Raw genomic sequence first — 19584 nt, 5'->3', positions numbered from 1 at the left:
GTTTTTCAAGCTTCATTTTTAATATTTATTTTCATTTTGTGTATATAAACTGGTGAAAGTTTAGTTCTTTGAAAATAAGTGGCAACAAACAAATTATTTACTCTCCTCGTTGCGGTAAGACCTAGAATCAGAACTATCCACGATGAGTTATCATTGACAAATGGCTCATTCTTTTTTCTCACTTCATCTATTAATGTATGGCATAGTCTTTTTTTCTCAATTCATCTATTAATTATGTTATAAACTGTTATTTAGATTTTGTTGTACTACCAATATTTTGTTATTCCCAAAAGCATGATTGGTCAAATATTGGCTACTGCACAACTAAACAGCTACAACTGATTGACTTTGGAATAATTTGAACCGCATGTGAAGTCTTCCTGATCCACTGACCGAAGCAAAAGGTCGACATGTGGAGATTCCAACTCAAAGATCACCTGAAAAAAATGCTTTATCAGCAAATCTAAGTGATCCAAAGGATGCAATGAGTAATGTATAGAGTCTCTAATTCCCAAAGTACTAAAACGGTTCCATCCCTCTGTCCTAACAAAGCAGTCTACTAGATTTCATGTTCTTGCTGACATTACCACAGAGTTTCTGCCAGGCTTAAGGAGTGGCGCAGGAACGTAGAGGTTGCATTGTGGTCCAACAGACTGCAAAAAGAAAGAGACATGTGTAAGGAGAAACTCTAAGATACCATGTTCATTGGATAAGCTTTAGGACAGAGCTTTACTGGCCAATATCTTCCGATGTTGAATTTATTGACAAACGCAACTCCTTTGCCCCAACCGTTGAATGATAGATAAGTGTCTTTGATTTCTTCTACACTGTTGATAGAGAACTCACCAGCAAACAGAGCTGGTTCCTTTTGACCCACGTCTACAATAATCAGCGAAAGAAGCAATTAGATTCATGTAGACGACCGGAAGTTCCATCACCAACACTCTTAAATTAACCAAGGATGTGCTGAAAAACAAAAACATAGCACTGACCATTGGTAAGCTCAAGGTTCTCACTACTCTTTTTGGTATGTTGCATCTTGAAACTGAAATGTGGCATTTGATTCACGTTATGGAAAGGAATTGGTATCATCTTCCATCCATGGAGAATTTCACCATCTAGATAAACCGGAGACAGAATACCCTGGAACGTAAATACAAAATAGACCTTTTGAACGAGGTGTCTGGATGATGTATAAGGCTACCATGAAGTCCAAAACTTTAAAACGGCAAACATCAAATTCAATTTGGTATGTATAACCAACTTTGAAGACTAACGAGATCATGTGTATAAAGTAAAATGATCAAGAAAAGTATATCACTGTGTGAAATGAGTCTTACCTTCTCATCAAAGATATATGGCCCGTAATTTACACGTCCCATGTTTTCAACCTAACGGAAAATTTATCAAATTGATGAATCCACATTCTACAGCTCACCATAGAGGTAAAGAATCTTAACAGTGGATTCTCTTACCAGAATAAATAAGCTAGTGTTAGAGGTACACTCAGTAGTTGGAATAGAAACAGGTTGGTTGTTCCATCTCTCAGTTGTACCAATGTATCTCAGTACTCCCCCATCAACATCTTGGGAAAGGCAGGAAACAAACACTTGAGCTCTGTCATGCACCTGTAAAGCATTATGTTAGAAGATAACCCTTGTTGCTCCTGGATTTAAATCTTCCGGATGCCATCTTTACAATGATTACAAAAGGAAACAAGAATCTATACCTTGGGTATTCTTAGTATATTCCCACTCTTTTTGGAAATGTATGACGATTCATATACAAGAAATCCGAACAACTGGGAGCATGATAATAAGGAACCAGTTTACGCAAAGTACAATAATATTAGACCATTTCATGGTGAGTAAGGAAATGCTTAAGCTGCTCCGTCAAATATAAGGGGAAGAGACTAATGATATTTCATACATGTCCAGCAGATTCCATAGAAATTGGGTTGGTGGAAGTTATCACATCTACAGGATCTGTCATAGCCATCAAATCAAACAGAGATATTGTCCTCTGCATCTTGATTGGGCCATACGCTTTCCGTTTGGTATTGTAGGGGGTAGTGGTGTGAGGTGCAGCACTGTACTTCTTAATCACTCTCCGGAGAGCTGCCAGAAATAGCACAAAGTTTAATAAAGGAAACAAAGCAAGGCCCGTAAATATCTAAAAGCAATCATAAGATCATCAAATCTAACCTTTGAATTTTGGATTATCTATCTCACCAGACTCCTTAATGGGAGCATCCTGAATTAGAAAAAAAAAAACAGAAGGAAAAACTAAACAACTTTGGAATTAAGATTGTAGGTAATAATATGAAATTGCCTTACATAATCATAGGAAGTCAGATCTGGTTTGTAGTCGAATTCTTCAGAGCCAGTATTTGCTCCACTGTAGAAACCAAAGTTTGTTCCTCCATGCACCATCTGAACATCACATACACGTGCATCACCTCTATCATGAATCACTAACATGTAAACATTTGTAAATGAAAATGATCAAGCACACACATATAGCACAGCTGAACCATTGCTGGATAATATCTTTTCAAGTGAAGCTGCTGTAAATTCGGCATCTGTTTTTGCAATCTTCTCGCCCCAATGCGTAAGCCAACCAGTATAGAACTCCCTGTATCACACAACTCAACGGATTATAAACGAGAAATAAATTCATTGTAGAAAGTTAGGGTCACAAGAGACTTACGAAGAAAGTGGAGGTGATCTTCCTGGAGCATTGAACTTCCTTTGCAATTCAAATATAGGCCAAGGGTCATCACCCGTACTGAAGTCAACAGCTATCAGAAAGATGTAGTTGTTTGTCATTTTTATAAACCACTATTTCGTTTTACAATCAATCATGTTCCGGAGGACGTATGTATGTTGATGTTTTATCAGGAAGAAGATAACGAATCATCTGAATGATTTACATTACCTGAGTAGACATTATATAAGGGGACATTTCCTTTCTCAAGTGTTTCTCTTGTACCTCCATCGGTTGTATACCTGAAGATCATAACAGTGATACCACAATTTATTTTCACATGAGATAATGTCATATTGTTGAAGATGTACAAAGTCTTACAGAATAATGTCATTCCCCAGGTGTCCCCTAGCCATAGTAACTAGATTACGAAGATAAGCTTTGTCATTTCCATATGACCCATATTCATTTTCAATCTGCAAAAAAAAAAACATTCTAGACTTGACAAACTTGCCAACATAAAAGATCCAGCCTCTAGCTTCACATAGTGTTCCAGGTTTAGTAGAAGCCAACACATCATATAAAGTGTACATATGCCAAAATCACTAGAATAAACCAGGATAAATGATACAGTATTGGAACATTGTTTTCTTGTGCATACCTGGACCATTATAACAGGACCACCGTTGCTGTAAAGCAGAGGAAATACCTTCCGCAATAAGACATTCCACCATCTTTCCACCTGTGATATGTTTTGTTATGAATAACTCTACTTTTAAACTCAAGGCATAAGAACAGTCTTAAAATGCGGTGTGTGAAGAACATGGCAGAGTGGAAAAATAAGGTAGTAAATGATCAATATGGAGGACACATATAGAGATTATCCCAAGCAAAAGAACAAAGATGTGACATGCCTTTCAAATAGTTCACAAGCAGGGAATAGAAAGTGCTGAGCTGAATAAACAGAACGGAGCAATCAAGTTAACACAATAAATGCTCACTTCAATGAATCATGCAAAATTATTCATAGTTTCCACTCATTCTCCACAAAACACTAATCCTATTTCATGCTAATTTCCACTACCAATGGATCCTAAAGAGTTTGGCAGTGCATAGAGTCTAGACTGATAATATTGCACACTGCAAGCTGATTAACGGTGGTTTCAGTTATTTACCACTTGCTTCATTTTATGATGGTAACTTACCAACTCAAGGTATGCAGGATCTGCTGTCCTTAGTTTGAGAGGTGGTTTCACAGCAAGCAACCAAGCAGGAAAACCGCCCAAATCCCATTCTGTGATGGAAACAGGAACATATATCAGCATTTGTTTGTGTAAAAACATTTGAAGCAAGTCATAAGAAAACAGCAAAATTAACACAGACCTCCACAGATATAAGGTCCAGCACGGAGCATAACCAGCAAATCTAGTTTCTGACACAGCTTAATAAAGGACACAAGATCAGCAATGCCCTCAAAGACCATCTTCCCAGGCTTTGGTTCGTGCAGATTCCAAGGAACATACGTTTGTATAGTATTCAGACCTAAAGCCTTGGCTCTCATAAGCCTATCTTCCCAGTACTGCCATCCATCAAACTAGCACCATCATAAAAATCATCTACATAACTAGTAGTTAAGCAAAGAGAGAGGACAATACCTCAGGAAGAACTCGGAAGTAGTGCAAATCACCACCAATGATCTGGAAAGGATTCTCATCTTTCCAGAACTTGTCGTCTTTTATATAAAAGATCCGAGACATCATCTACAAGTTCAAATGAAAGTTGAGAACTTACACACATGAAATGAGAACCATCCACTCCAGCAGTGAGACAGAACCAAATCATACTTGTTTGGATCCACGTTGATTTCAATTTCAAAATAATCTAGCAGCATCAAGAAGCAAACTCTCAGTAGTAATCTCTGAAAATATGAATCTTTCTTACCTTCTCGTCTCGACTTAGCGCAGGAGGCAGAGACTGATGAGAGGTCAGCGACGGAAGAAGAGCGAAGACAGGAACACAGATTCCGACAGCCACAAGAACCAGAAGCAACACGAAAGCCAAATGATGTCCTCCTGTTGATGGCTTGCTTATCTTCGCCATCGTCCCTCTTCTACAAAAGTAGGCTTGATCTAACATGTCTCAAAACAGGGCACCACTGTTGATTTCGTGCCGGAAGAATCAAAACCGGTTTAAGCAAATCGAATTCCTAAACCGGGGAAAAGAAGGTTCCGGTGAACTAATAATCACAGAAACATGAGTTTTGAGACGGAGAGAAAGCTGTAATCCCAAAACCAAAAAGAAAAGTCTACTTAAGAACTGTCTATTACACAAACAACAGCATACCGGTCGATATTCCTAACTTGATGTTCCTTAAAGAGCTAGACTTGACAAGGACTAGCTACCTGAAATTGCGACAGAAGATCGCTGCTTGGTCTTGTAGGTGGCTGTGGTAAAACCTCTGTAATAAGCATGATCGGAGTAATTACTGATCGACCGTTGCAGCTTAACATAAAAAAAAAATCCCTAATTTCTCATTCGTCCGGCGGTTAATTTGCCGCGATGGATGGCCGGGAGAGTAAACGGCTCGACTTAACGGCAACATATGACAGATACTTCCTTCTCACGTGCTGATCACGTGCCGTTTAAGGGGACTTTCTACTAATTGCAAACAACACCAATTACCAAATGTGGTTGTTTGCAACTCTGTGTATTGGTCCTTGGACATTGGCTCAACGCAACTTTTGTACGTTTTCGAAGAAGAGAAGTACTATATAGCTGTATACATAATTAATTTCTTGCATAAAATATAGTTTGTTTTTCATAGACTGCAATCTCATGATCACTCCTTATTTTAACACATATCTTCAATGAAACTATGTTTTCTAGAGACGAACTTTTAGCACAAAAAAAAAAGCTTTTGATCATTCAAACAATACCAAATTTGAATATAATCTATTAATATCTACATCACGATTTGATTTTTGTATATTTAATAACTAACTTGTATAACCAACGTCCATGTTGTATTAGAGTTGTTTACACTTTTCACATTAACTAGCACAGTTTTTTGAGATTCAGGCATTCAGCTAGTATCTTTGGTCAGCTTTGTCGGTTTTAGTGCTAATAATACTTGTTCAATGGGCTGTTTAGCCAAATCCAGCATCTCAAGGGGCATTTATGCCTCCTTCAAACCCTTTTGTTTGAGTATTTCAACGTCGATTCCGACTATAAGAAGATTTTAGGAGCTACCGTTTCAGAGATGCAAGTGAAGATTATCTATGAATTTCTTTTACATCGAGCAAGACTTTCCATGTAACATCTCTTTTTTTTTTTATCGTACTGCTTCTTTTGTTATTTTTACCGTTAAGATTAACTACTTCGATTGTAATCGTTTAAATTTTGTTGGGCTTTTTAATATAATCAGTTGACAAAAAGAAAATACATATATTTGCCACAATTTTTTTTTGTTGTGTTAATAACTAGCAAAACCCAGAGAAAAAAATCGATTGAAAAAACTAATAACCAAGTTTATTATATTAAGGAAAAATGATCGTTGACTACACGAAGTATTGGCCATCACATGGCTAACCATGCAAACTAAATTAATGTATACCTAGCTGCACGAAGTATATCTTATGCATGATAACATCTCTCAACTTAATGATGTTATGTAGTTAACATCACGAGTTTAATTTCATTCATCGCAAAACTGATGTAGATGTCAGAGACCAATTAAATATATCGTTTCATCAAATTTTTTTTTTGTTGTCATCAACTTAAATAGACTCATACTGACTTTGTAAACCAAACTGGTAGCTCCACATCCATGTGAACGACGAAAGACGGTTGTTTCCTATATCGTTTCATCAATTAAAATATGACTGACATGACCGTAACTTAACTAAAACTAGATTTTACCCCAAGTTTTAAACATTTTATTTGCTTAAAACGTATTTGATGCCAACTTAAAGCAAACATAATCTCACCTATATAATTATTAATTATATACTTTTAAGAATAAAAATAATCTAAGAATAAGAATCTAATATGAAAGTTTTACTAAGTTTAAATAAATGCGATTTTTGTTTATGAAAATATAAATAAAATAATTAATTAATTAAATTAATTTTATATTAAACAAATAAAATGTTAGAGTCAGTAAATTGACATCAAATAAATTTTATAAAACAACTGATCAAATAAGTATATATCACACAATTAATCAAACGAATCACATAAATTTTATTAAAAGTTAATAAAACTGATTAAAATAATTAAAAACAAAATTAAATAATATCTTATACAACTTTCATTTTTAATATAAATAAAATAATATAATTATATAGTTTTCAAATACACTAAAATAAAAATGTTAAAACACTACTTATCAAAAATTTATAAAATATATTGATTTTGTAAACTAGATTTTGCTAAAAATATTTTTGCGCTTTTAAAACGCGGATCAAAATCATAATTTAGTTACGTTATCTTCAGGTACATCATATTTTAATTGATAAAATGAGATATTTAAATGGTCTTTGACATCTGTATCACGTTTTGTATGAATGAAATTAAACTCGTGATGTTAACTACATAACATCATTAAGTTGAGGGATCTTGTTATGCATAACATATAATTCGTGTAGCCAGGTATACATTAGTTTAGTTTGCATGGTTAGCCATGTGATGATGTATTGATGTGAATAATAACTTACAAGTTACAAGCATATAATTTGGATCCATATTTACAATTATTAAAAAAAAAAAACAATATATAACTTCCTGTTTTGGTTTGAGGTTTTCCTAAAAGAAAAATAGAAGTTAGTTTAGAGATTTAACAAAATGTTAGTTTAGAGATTTAACCCGACCAAAGCCAGAAACCCCTATTAAAAGTTGATAGTACGTAAATTAGAGCGCCGTACAAAACCACTAAATCTAAACCTAACCCAAAACAAGATGAAGAAGAAGAAAGAAGAATCATTATCATCGTCAGAGTCTCCTCTGTCGTTTTTGTCGTTACCGCACGACATCGTTTTCAACACTCTGGCTAGGATCCCTCGAACCAGTAATCCAAATCTATCTCTCGTCTCCAAGAGTTTCCGTTCACTCCTGTCTTCCCCTGGCCTCGAGGCCGCACGATCACTCATCGGAAGACCCGAGAAGTACCTCCACGTCTGCTTAAACCTCAATAACAACCCTAGATGGTTCATACTTTCCCAACGTGAGTTGATACCAACCCCTTCGTTTCCTTACCGACATCTCAAGTCCTCGAGTGCTGTCTCAACTGGTTCCGAGACTTACATAATCGGCGGTGAACTCGTGGTGAATGGAAGAAAGGAAAGAAGCAAAAGAGTTTTTCTAATCGATTTTAAAACTCATCAGTGGCGTAAACTCCCAAACATGCGTCTTTCTAGAAAAGAAGCAGTCGTTTAGGTGATGATGGACGGTAAGATCTATGTGACTGGATGCTGCAGCAGCAAGTACTCTACCAAAGACGAGAATTATAGAGAGGTTTAAGACCCAAATACACAAACTTGGGAGCCCACAAATGCCCTACCCAATCTCAGAAGTCAAAAAGGCGCTTCCAAGATTTGCTTCGTAGACTCAGGTTTTTTCAGTTCCACCAGGTCGTTCTTGGTTGAGACAGAGAATATGATGTGCTTGGTGGTTCGCGATGGTGAACTAAGTTGCAGTGGCTTAAATTGGTGGAGTGAAGTTGGGGGACTTGAAGCAATATCCTCTAATTATCTAATTTCGGTGACGAACTCTGGCCAAGACCAGAGAGTTTTAGTTTGGTGGAAGACTAATTATTATGCTGAGGAATGTCAAACTGAGATTTGGTGTGCACAAATTTTAATTGAGATTTGGGATCACAAGATTCTAGGATGCATAGTGTGGTCTGAGAATGTGTTTACCTTCCAGGGATGTCATGATGATGATTCTGAATTCCTTTTGCATTCTGCTTTAGTAAAACATGATTATTGAGTTTTGTTTTGTCGTTGAGAAAATTTCATGAGTTTAATAAAGAGAAAAAGACAAAAATAGCACTAAATCAAGTTTTTGTTCCCAAACTAGCACTCAAGGTCAAAAGTCACAAAAATAACATTTAATGTTTTATCAAAAGTCACAAACTTAGGGTTTAGAGTTAAAGGGTGAGATTTAGGATTTAGGATTTAGGATTTAGGATTTAGGGTTTAGGGTTTAGGGTTTAGAGTTTAGAGTTTAGAGTTTAGGGTTTAGAGTTTAGGGTTTAGGGTTTAGAATTGAGAAATGAGGTTTTGGGGATAAGATATAAACTTAGAAAGGTGCTATTTTGGTTATTTTAGTTTTTGAGTGCTATTTTTGTGATATAAACTTAGAAATGTGTTATTTTGGATATTTGCCCTTTAATAAATTTATTTAGTGATTTTATATTCTACAAAGGATTTGGTTAATGAACTTTTCTGAAGGATAGAAAATATAGGACAGCATTTGTTTGTTGATGATGGAAAACATAAAGATTGAATATATTAGGAGGCCGTTCTCTAGAGTTCAACCCATGATCATAACATAAATATTAAAACTGAGTTCCTCATATTTGAACGTTAACAGGAGGAGATAGATCTGTCTATAAAAGTCTTCAAGATAACATCACATGTTTTATGCAAAAAAAAAAAAAAGCAAACAAAAGATCAAACTGTCACATAAAAAATACTTATGTTGTTGTTGTTCTTGTTCTATATATTCAGGTCAAGATTGCTTCAGTTCTTGTTGTTGTCGTCTTTTTCAGGTTTTACCATGGAGGCAAATTCACTAGAACTGCTTCTCAAGAGCTGTTTACTGTAAACCTCTTGTGCTTGTGTCACATTCTTCACACGATTGGCTCTAACCCAAGCAGGTTCTTCAGGAACAAGACGAGATAGTCCAAATTTCAGAAGCAAGAGTATATGTTCCAAGATGAGAATGGCAGCCAGCCCTGGTTCCATCTTCCATTTTCCTTCTTTGTCGTATAAGCATACCAAGAGCGCCGAGTTTGTGCATATGGACATTACTACTAGAAACTGAAACACACGAAAAAAATCACTCAGTGCAGCGAGATCAAAATAGCAGTACATGATAAAGCTCATTTTTCTTACTATCCAAGTCACCTGCCATATGTTTAACCAAGCTCCAATGGTTGCAGCGGCACGAGGAGAAGGTCTTTGCAGTGTGACCAATAGCTTTAAAGCAGTTGTTCTTATGTCCATTATATTACTCTGTACACCAACTTATATTCAACGGAAAATCCAAAAGCTAGATATGAAATTGATTGGCAACATGTTAACTGTTACTTACCACTGTAGCAAGGGCAAAAGCAAGAGGGAAGGCACAAGCAAACATCATGATCATTCCAAACTGCAAGGCCAGCTTGAGTGAATCTGCACAAGCAAAATGCAATTTCACATTTCAAGCTGCATCTAAAGATAATCAATCACACTTTGAGTACCATCAAATAGCCCATCTTCAAGTTCTACACCAATGCTTGCTGAATATGTAGGCTTGAGGTATTCCTTCTCAACTCTTGAGGCTATTTGTATTTTTCCTGTTGATGGTCCACCTTCACTTCTCTTCTTCTTCCTGGAAAAATAAAAAGTAGTTTTGGTATTTCTCAAGATTCCTGACACTGGGTGCATGAATGAAATAAAGGGTGTACCTAGCTCTAAACTTTCTGTAGCTGTACTTAAGGTAAGACAAAGAACCATACATAAAGGTCCAGACAACCTGAAGAAAGTTGAGTCTCAAACATATGTTGATATCAACATTTTCAAAGTAGAGTATGTAACGAAGTGGCATCTTCTTGTTACCTGTGTGATTATAAACCGTTGGAGCAATACTTGTCGTAGTGTCATGAAGTTTCGGTGTAACAGAACATGGTAGAAGATACCAATGTAAGTCTGCATAAAATAGAGCCCAAAAACCTGCAATATAGCAATGATTAGAAACAAGGAACGATGAACACAAAAATAACCTTGTCCCTTACTTTGTAAATCAAACTGTTAGCTCGATACTCCACACTCTCGTTGATCTCTCGATTTATCAGCTTTACAGCCACTTTGCCTCCCAACCTCGTGAGGTACTGAATGATTAGAAGGTAGACAGCTGTCAAAACAAACCTGAAACCGTAATAAAGAAATTGTCATGGAAAAAATTGCTAACACAGAGGACTGGTAAAGAAATAAATGAGTAAGGTCTCACTTTATTATATTGGATGTGATCATCTCGTAAGTATGAGCATACGCTAGCTCAAATGGGAGTTGGAAGCAGATAATGCTTATGATAACAAAAACATCATTACTAAACCTCTTGCGATAAGCAAACCATTCATATCTTTGATATGGTTCCTTCTCTTTGAATTTCTCATTCCCTAGATTCTTTGTAAGCTCCTTTGGAAACGGAAGAGAACTCCATTCCATTCCGAGAAATCGATATCCTTGACTGGGACCAACTAAACAGTTTATCTGCCATCTAAAAAAAAACAGAACTAGTTGGTAAGAGAATCTAAACTGTTGAATAAGTTAGCATCAGTGTAGGGGAAACCTACCTAGCTAACAAAGCAGCGTTTTTACGTTTCCAGAACTGAAGAAACAAGGCAGCCCAGAGTGTTGTAATGACAAAGAAACTTGGGAGAACAAGATACTGCAATGACCTGAAACAAGGCATGATGGATGAGCCTGCATGTCTAGTATTTTACTTAGAGAGCTTGTAACAGAAGTGAGAACTTACCCAAAATCAACCATCTGGACTATAAACCCGAGTAAGGCTGGAAATAGTAACCACTGCGTATACATTCCCAAGAAGGAAAAGTAGACTCCAATCTGTGATATTTCTATTTAATGAGTTTCTACACAAAAAGCTTTCTGTTACAACATGTATGTAGAAAGCCTAGGTTTCTCTGTGTGACTACCTTTGCACCGAAGTAAGAGTAGATCTTATCAATTGGTTGATTTGTGAAGTTCCACCAGTTTAAAGCCCAAGTTCGGAGAAGTTCTTTCCTCTTCAGTTCATCTACAGATAAAATGTTTCTTGAGTGACAATTTTAAACCATACTTAAGAGTCTAGACAGCTTGTAACCCAAGATATATTAAGTAGCATACCGTGAAGAGGAAAAATTTGTTTGATGACGCCCTCTGATTCCAACTTTCTAACTAATGATTCTTCTGGTGCCCAACAAACCTCTCTTCCGTCAAGTTTCAGTGTAACGTCGTGTCCATAACAATTTACCTGTATAGTATTCAAGACCAGTTGATTTGTTCTGTAGTGAATCAGCAACACTGTAAAATGACACACTTGAGCAATTGAAACATGTATAGGAGATACATAATATAAACTATTAACAGAGTTGGAGAGTGTCAGAACTTACAATTCCATAAAGAAGGTGTTGGTAGCAACGAAAATGTTCAAACCAGCTGAACAGTGACCCATCAGATTGCTGAATGAAAGCCTCAGACCCTTGCACCTCAAAGGGTAGATCCATTCCTGAAGATGAGAGATAACCATCAAATATTAAGACAAGAGAAGATCTGTGATGCTGCAACGTAGCAGATGTTCATTTGTCAAATTAAGATATTAGTACAAGAAACCAGGTAGAGTATACCAAGACGAGTAGGTTTACGTATATGAAGCTCTGCTGCTGCACTTTCCAAAGTCTCCAAAGGAGCTGCTACCTGAAAGCAATTCTTTAATTCTAGTTATTTCAAACGCACGTTACTCTCCTGATAGCAAAAGGTATTCTACTAAATTAGAGCTAGGTAAGTCGTCACCTATCTGTTGAATCCTAGGCACCACTAGATATAATTAGCAAGCTTATTAATCAATTTTCGAGACCAGTACTTTTGCATTACAAGACAAGAGGAAGAACTGAATGAATATAAAGATTTTCACAACTGTATAAAAAAAACAGACCTTGAGAAACTCATCAGCAAGACCAACGACTCTGTCAGCAACCATCCCTCTCTTCTTTAGTTCAGTAACCAAAACTTCAACATAGTCTCCTTCTTCTTCTTCTTCTCGAGTCCTCTTAGGAACCACCATAGCAACCTCGTGAACGATTCGCTCCTCTCCATTGTTCGCATTCATTTCGAGATTCCTTGTATTTGATTCGTGAACGTCGCTCAGTAGCTGAAGTTTCTACCTTTTTCTCACTTTTAGCTCTCTACGGCTTCTGGATTATAAAGGAGGAGCAGGGTTCAAGTCGGCCACACTACAAAAAATATCAAAACTCCATGACAACATCGACTTTATGACACATCTCTAGTTGTCCCCTCACGATAAGATTGGGGGGGTTTAGTTCGGCTTCTTGATTCTTACGTCAGCCCCAAGAAACGTTTCTAGAAAAGGGTAAAGACAAAGCTTTGGTTTCCAAATTTGGATTGAGTTTGAAAATAGTTACATGCATTCCAAAAAGGAGCTCGTACTGAGTTGGCACGCAGATGATGAGTCATCCATCGGAAGGTGCTTAGTCAGTACTGACACGTGTACCTCTTTCTTTCTTTCTTTCTTTTTCTCTGTTCATGCGCGCGTGTCAATAATTGCCGTTTATAATTGATACAATGCTAAACCGGGTACTACCGACAATCACGTTTAAATTGAACCGGCTAAGTCCGATCAGATTTAAGAAAACCAAACTTGACGGCCCCCGCTTAATTAGATTTCTTCTGCTTGCTTCTTCTTCTTCTTCGTCCATAACGCGTTGAGATATTTTTCCCAAATTCGAAGAAAACCCTAATTCTCTGTGTGTTAATTTTCTCCGATAGACGTCAATCGAATTCCAGAGGACGTGTAGAGAAAAATCGATCAACATGGGTAACACAGATAAGCTAATGAACCAAATATTCGACCTCAAATTCACCTCAAAATCTCTCCAAAGGCAGTCAAGGAAGTGCGAGAAGGAAGAGAAAGCAGAGAAACTCAAGGTGAAGAAGGCCATCGAGAAGGGTAACATGGATGGTGCTCGGATCTACGCCGAGAACGCCATTCGTAAACGCAGCGAGCAGATGAACTACCTCCGCCTCGCTTCTCGCCTGGACGCTGTTGTTGCGCGCTTAGACACTCAGGCTAAGATGGCCACCATCACCAAATCCATGACCAACATCGTCAAATCCCTCGAGTCTTCCCTCGCCACAGGTATTCGATCTATTGAATTTTGTTGCTGATCGTTAATTAGAGTTTATGTGATTGTGGGCTTGCATGATTGTTTCTGGGTAGAGAGAAAGGTTTTGTCTTTATGGAAACCCAAGAGGAAAGTAGCGTCCTTTGGTCTCAGTTGCATAGTTCTTCTCGTAAGTGGAAAGTAGCATGAAGGAAGGAGAATGTATAGCACGGAGTAGACAAGTCTAAGTAGATTCATTGACTTGTATTGTATCAGTATGCAATTTGTGGTTTTGTCTGTTGCAGACAAAATGTGTTTGATTGTAATGTTGGTTCTATCTGTTGATTTGCTGCTTGTCATTAGTTAAGGTTTAGGTGAATGTAGACTAGCATGGATTCTTTCTGGGTAGAGTTAAAGGTTTTGTGTGTATGGAAACACAAGAAGGGTGCTGCATCCTTTAGTCTCAATGGCATGAAGGAAGGAGTATAGCATGAGCAGAGAAGCTAAGTAGATTCATTGTATTGTATACAACATGGGTTCTTATCTCTTCTCTGTTCTCTGTTTCATGAAACAGGCAATCTACAGAAGATGTCAGAGACTATGGATTCATTTGAGAAGCAGTTTGTGAACATGGAGGTCCAAGCTGAGTTCATGGAGAACGCTATGGCTGGTTCAACATCATTGTCCACTCCTGAAGGCGAAGTCAACAGCTTGATGCAGCAGGTAGCAGATGACTATGGTCTTGAAGTCTCTGTTGGACTACCTCAGCCTGCTGGTCATGCCATCCCTACTGCGACAGAGGAGAAAGTCGGTGAGGATGATTTGTCCAGGAGGCTTGCAGAGCTCAAGGCCAGAGGATGAGTCAGCGAAACCAACAACCATATGCTTTGGTCTATCCGCCATTTAGGACGAGGTCTTTATGGAAACGTTACAGCTATTATCTGCTAATACTGGCGCATTTGTGTATATTTCTCACTTTGAGATATGCTTTGTTCATAACTTTATATAAAAACCTTCTTTTGTGTTTAGCTTTTACCATTGCAATAAGATGATTTCCTTTTGAATTGTGCATTAAAAAGTTTATGTTCGAGTCGCATTTTGGCTTCATTGACTAGGATACATCTTATCCGTAGAGTCTTGTGAGCCAGTGAATATTATTTCGAGGCTTGTGGATCATCTTGGTTGATGGAAGTCGAAGGAGTCAATGTAACATGTCCCTTGCTTTCTGACAGAGCAAGGCTTGAACTTTATTATAATAGCTACTCTTTGAGTAAAATCAGCTATTGATTATTACATCTCAGTCCTGATGTTTACATCAGCTAAACACGAACTCGCTATACTCTTGTCACATGAATTAAGCAGAGGAGTCCAATGAAAGAATAAACAAATGAACAGACTAACTGTAGAATCAACTACTAGAATGCTACAGGTGGAAAATACAGCAAAAGATTCAGTACGTCTAATCCAGAAAATGTCATCAAGCTCATCTTGTATCTCATCAAGGCAGCTTGTGGATTCTTCCCGGGAGGGATATTGAAGGTTGATCCTGTGGATCGCTAAAGTAGTTGAATCAAACAATTGGGTTTATCCTATCAGGCCAACCTCATTAACAGTGTTTCATTGATTAGGTACCCTTCTTTATTTGTTCCTTCTTACATATATACATCAATCACGCTTCAGGTTTTTCCAGACATGGAGTTAAGGTAACATGTCCTTTATCTTCTGGGTTCTGGCAGAGTAAGGCTTGAAACTTTACTATAGTAGATACTCATAAGTAAAATCAGCTATTGGTCATTACATCTCAGTCCTTTTGTTTACATCAACTATAGACGAACTCGCTCTACTCTATTGTTGCATGAATTAACTAGAGTCCAATGAACAAATTAACAGTAGAAAGCCCCTACTACAGATGACATACATCAAAAGAAACAGTAAGACTAATCCAGAAAATGCCATCAAGCTCATCTTGTATCTCTCATTCTCTCTCCCAGCATCTGCAGCCCCGTGTACCTGCAACTGTAGTCATATGGAAAATAAGTTTTAGTCTGACCAAAAAGCATGAGTAATGTATCGAAAGCCTATAAAAATTTGATGAAAACAGAATGTATAGGCGACACAATGGGCTTGATTGTAATTGTCTTTAGCGCCACCATATTATGGGGCTCTATACAACATTTTCTTGCCCAAAATCTTTGTAAGATAAAAAGAGGATTTAGTGTAACAAATTTTGAAGTCCATTCCTAGTTTTTATTTAATAAATAAATAAAGTTGTACTTAACAATCAAGCAACTAGATCCGCTGTAGCACACCGGTCTATTCAAGCATCAAGCGAGCAAACCAGGGTTAATAATTTGTTCGCATCTTTGAAATCCGGGTTCGATTCCCGGCAGCGGAATTTTTATCTTCCATCTTCCTTCTTTGTCGTATAAGCAGCATACCAAGAGCGCCGAGTGTTTTGAAGTTCATTAGTAGTTTTTGTTTAATAAATAAATAACGTCTTACTTATCGATCATACAACTGGATCCGCTGTAGCACACTGGTCTATTCAAGCATCAAGTGAGCACGCCAGAGTCTGGAAGTTGTTCGCATCCTTGAATCCGGGTTCGATTCCCTGCAGTGGAATATTTTTAAAATGGCTTTATATCGTAATTAGGACAAAATTTAAGGTTTTTTTTTGTTTCGTGTTCATCACGTTTTGGGTAATTGTGTTGGACTTGCAAACGTTGTGTAGGGTTGTTCTTCAGACGATTTCATTGATGCCAACATACAAACTAGCCTTGGAAAGTTGAGGAGAAGATAGAGAGTAGAGCTTGCACTATAAATCTCTATCTCCTTCTTTTATTTCATTGACCAGTTACCCATCTTATTTGTTCTTTCTTTCATATATACACATCAATCACGCTTCAGGTTTTTCCAGATAAAGCGGCTTTTGATTCGGTAGCTATATATGGACTTGTATATGTTAGGATTTGCCAGCTGAGATTATTGAACACTTGGTGTTTTGGTGATTAACAACGGCTTGGATTTCAGATTGATGGTAATAAGTATCAGTTCACTAACTTCAACTTTAAACTCTTTCATCTTCAAGTTTTCCTTTTTCCTAATGAGTTTTGCTTATGTAAACAGATGGCTTAATGCATTTGTTTCATGTGGATTATGTGTTCCTTGGGACTTGTAAGCCAACGTTTTAACCCAACCTCTAACAAAAATGTAACAAGCTCTGTTTGATATGGATGCAAACAGACGAAGGAAGAGCTGTAACAGGTTCTAGGCCTACAAAAAGAGAAAGGAAGCTCACTTGAGTTCCGGCGCAGGGAGGGCTACAAGGTTTTTCGCACATTGGTCTAGAATGTGTGTTCGTGTGTTTCTTGCATGTGAACAGAGCAGCTTAAAGTGGTCTGAAACTGATAATGTCGCAGACAGCAACTTGGTGGGGATAAGATGTGGAACTTGACTTGTCATTTAGTTGGCGTGACTTAATAGTGGCCAAGTCATGGATTCACACTTTGTTTGTAAGTCTCTCAAGATTGAGATATGTACAGTTGTATATGCAACACTGTTAATGAGTTTGAGAAAATGTTTTATGAGAGTGATAAATGATACTTTGGAAATGTTTTTATATTTCTAAGTTCGTTGTTCGTTGATAAAGTTCGTTGAACGCATGGAATCAAGTTCGTTGAACACATGGGTTTCTAGTCTTTACCTTTAAAGTTCCATAGGTTTGAGATTCTATTTTCTATGAAGCTTGTTTCATGCTAACTTTTCCAAACTATAAGGTAATTGTAATAGTTTATGTTTTTAAAATTGAAAGCTTTTAGTCGTGTTGAATAGTAAGATTGTTCTGCTCAAGTTGACGTTTTGAATGATCTTATCAGTTATAAGAAATTGAATATTATAGTGTTATACACGTGATATATCATATTAAAAGCCAACGTTTGGATGTTCTTATCATTTTAACAAATCGTAATCTTATATATTAAAACAGAAGTCACAACTTTGATTCATGTGTGATTTTTTTAAAAATGTACCTAAAAAACATATTTCTATAAAGTCATGTTACATTTAATCTATAATCTTATCATTTAAATTTTGGGTCTACCAGAATTTTTTATTGGAGTATCAATAATTGGATTTAAACAATAGATGATCCTTTAGATTTATAGATAATATAAATTAAATATATATAGCTTAATGTTGTAATACTATACCTCCATATGTTAATTATTTAAATATTTGTCGATTTTAAATTTTAAAACTATAAAGACTTTTTTTTTAAATAACAAAAATCATATTATCTAACAATGATTAATCTTTACTACCTTAAACCAATGAAAACAAATTTTAAACTATATAGTTTATTTTAAACATTAAGCAAAAACTAAATGTTTAATTATTTACTCGATAATATAAATCTATAAAGGGAAAAATTTAATTTTTTAAAAACTTTCTAAATTTGTGAAATGTTACAATATCTTTGAATATGACAATAAAACAATATTTTACTAATCTTTATATATATAGTTACGATTTTAATAATAAAATAATAATCTGAAATATATATATATATAGAAGAAGATACAAATACATAAGAAAGTTTGAAACAATCTATTCAATGAAAAAAATATACCGTAAATTTATTATGTTTTAAAAATTGATAAACACATATATATTATAATATATACCAATTTAGAATTGAAAACAAAAATATTTATATAAAAATAAATTAAAACAAAAACCGGTGCGGTTGCGCGGATCGAGATCTAGTCTAAAATTAAAGTTGACATATTATATTGTTATATATAATCAGAGTCTTACCTTTAGTAGTCAAAATTTTCTGCTCAAACTAACGTTTGGATGTTGTTATCAGTTTAAGCAAATCGTAATCTAAAGTTAAAAGTTAACATATTATAGTGTTGTTATACAATCAGAATCTTAACTTTAGTAATCAAATTGTTCTGCTCAAACTAACGTTTAGATATTCTATACAAATCGAATATTATAGTGCGTATACAGGTAATGTACCACATTTTAATAGTCATATTAGGCCTGGGCAAAATAACCGGAACCGAAGAACCGAACTGGAACCGAACCGAAATACCCGAAACCGGAACCGGACCAATACCCTCAAATACCCGAACGGTTTCTATATTTTTATATCCGAAATAACCGAACCGAACCGGAACCGAACCGAGAACCGAACGGGTACCCGAATATATAAAAATATTAATTATATATACATATAACATCATTAAATATATATTTTAAATTTAAAACTCTATTAAAAGTATCTGAAAATAGTTGAGGATAACTAAATTATTATAAAGTATCCAAACTACCCGAAAGTATCCGGATAGTTTTATCCGAAATATCCAAAGTAATCCAAAATATCCAAAATTTTTATGTAAATCATTTTAATTATTTGATATTTTACCTTAAATAACTGATATTTTATCCAAATTATCCAAACTACCCGAACTATCCGAACCCGAACCGGATCCAAATGAGAACCGAACTCTTTCCGGATATTTTCCGGTTCCTACATTTACTATCCGAACCGAACCGAACCCGAAACTATCCGAACCGAACCGAACCGAAAATAGGTCAAGTACTAAATGGATCATCTAGCCCCTATCCGAACTACCCGAAACCCGAAATACCCGAACCGAACCGAACCGATACCCGAAATGCCCAGGCCTAAGTCAGATAGTGCACGATGATATTGTCTACAAACAATGAATTTAATATACTTGGTAATTGGTTGTTAGTACTAA

General features: G+C 36.2%; 4 protein-coding genes across 11 annotated transcripts; 2 read left to right on the top strand and 2 right to left on the bottom strand.

Moving 5' to 3' along the window:
* Positions 1-217: 217 nt before the first annotated feature.
* LOC106296590 (beta-galactosidase 17) lies at positions 218-5350 on the bottom strand. 8 transcript variants are annotated; one of them, XM_013732758.1, is made up of 20 exons: positions 5050-5350; positions 4648-4861; positions 4362-4466; positions 4090-4285; positions 3912-4000; positions 3368-3448; positions 3088-3182; positions 2938-3008; positions 2710-2800; positions 2517-2634; positions 2337-2432; positions 2205-2253; positions 1930-2117; positions 1730-1801; positions 1476-1628; positions 1341-1391; positions 993-1143; positions 734-879; positions 588-653; positions 218-437 (listed from the first exon to the last, which is right to left on the bottom strand). In XM_013732758.1, the coding sequence occupies exons 2-20, from the start codon at positions 4840-4842 to the stop codon at positions 333-335; spliced, it is 2118 nt and encodes a 705-aa protein (XP_013588212.1). In that variant the 5' UTR covers positions 4843-4861; positions 5050-5350; the 3' UTR covers positions 218-332. The 8 variants fall into 8 exon arrangements, with proteins under 8 accessions (XP_013588212.1, XP_013588215.1, XP_013588216.1 ...); XM_013732761.1 differs by having other exon boundaries at positions 4648-4835; XM_013732762.1 differs by having other exon boundaries at positions 4648-4816.
* Positions 5351-7649: 2299 nt separating this feature from the next.
* On the top strand, positions 7650-8742 carry LOC106299281 (putative F-box/kelch-repeat protein At2g44030). Its single transcript, XM_013735396.1, has one exon. The coding sequence runs from the start codon at positions 7663-7665 to the stop codon at positions 8137-8139; it is 477 nt and encodes a 158-aa protein (XP_013590850.1). The 5' UTR covers positions 7650-7662; the 3' UTR covers positions 8140-8742.
* A 355-nt stretch (positions 8743-9097) lies between these two features.
* LOC106299412 (anoctamin-like protein At1g73020) lies at positions 9098-12914 on the bottom strand. Its single transcript, XM_013735506.1, has 15 exons — positions 12628-12914; positions 12320-12389; positions 12086-12201; positions 11820-11946; positions 11630-11730; positions 11449-11540; positions 11267-11371; positions 10921-11190; positions 10706-10838; positions 10530-10643; positions 10379-10446; positions 10172-10302; positions 10021-10103; positions 9834-9941; positions 9098-9746 (listed from the first exon to the last, which is right to left on the bottom strand). The coding sequence occupies exons 1-15, from the start codon at positions 12799-12801 to the stop codon at positions 9447-9449; spliced, it is 1992 nt and encodes a 663-aa protein (XP_013590960.1). The 5' UTR covers positions 12802-12914; the 3' UTR covers positions 9098-9446.
* A 469-nt stretch (positions 12915-13383) lies between these two features.
* Positions 13384-14877, top strand: LOC106296897 (ESCRT-related protein CHMP1B). Its single transcript, XM_013733140.1, has 2 exons — positions 13384-13848; positions 14388-14877. The coding sequence occupies exons 1-2, from the start codon at positions 13524-13526 to the stop codon at positions 14672-14674; spliced, it is 612 nt and encodes a 203-aa protein (XP_013588594.1). The 5' UTR covers positions 13384-13523; the 3' UTR covers positions 14675-14877.
* Positions 14878-19584: the final 4707 nt, after the last annotated feature.

Source organism: Brassica oleracea, chromosome C6 (genome assembly GCF_000695525.1).
Source record: "Brassica oleracea var. oleracea cultivar TO1000 chromosome C6, BOL, whole genome shotgun sequence".
NCBI classification, from domain to species: Eukaryota; Viridiplantae; Streptophyta; class Magnoliopsida; order Brassicales; family Brassicaceae; genus Brassica; species Brassica oleracea.
This window is presented reverse-complemented; position numbering and strand designations above follow the sequence as displayed.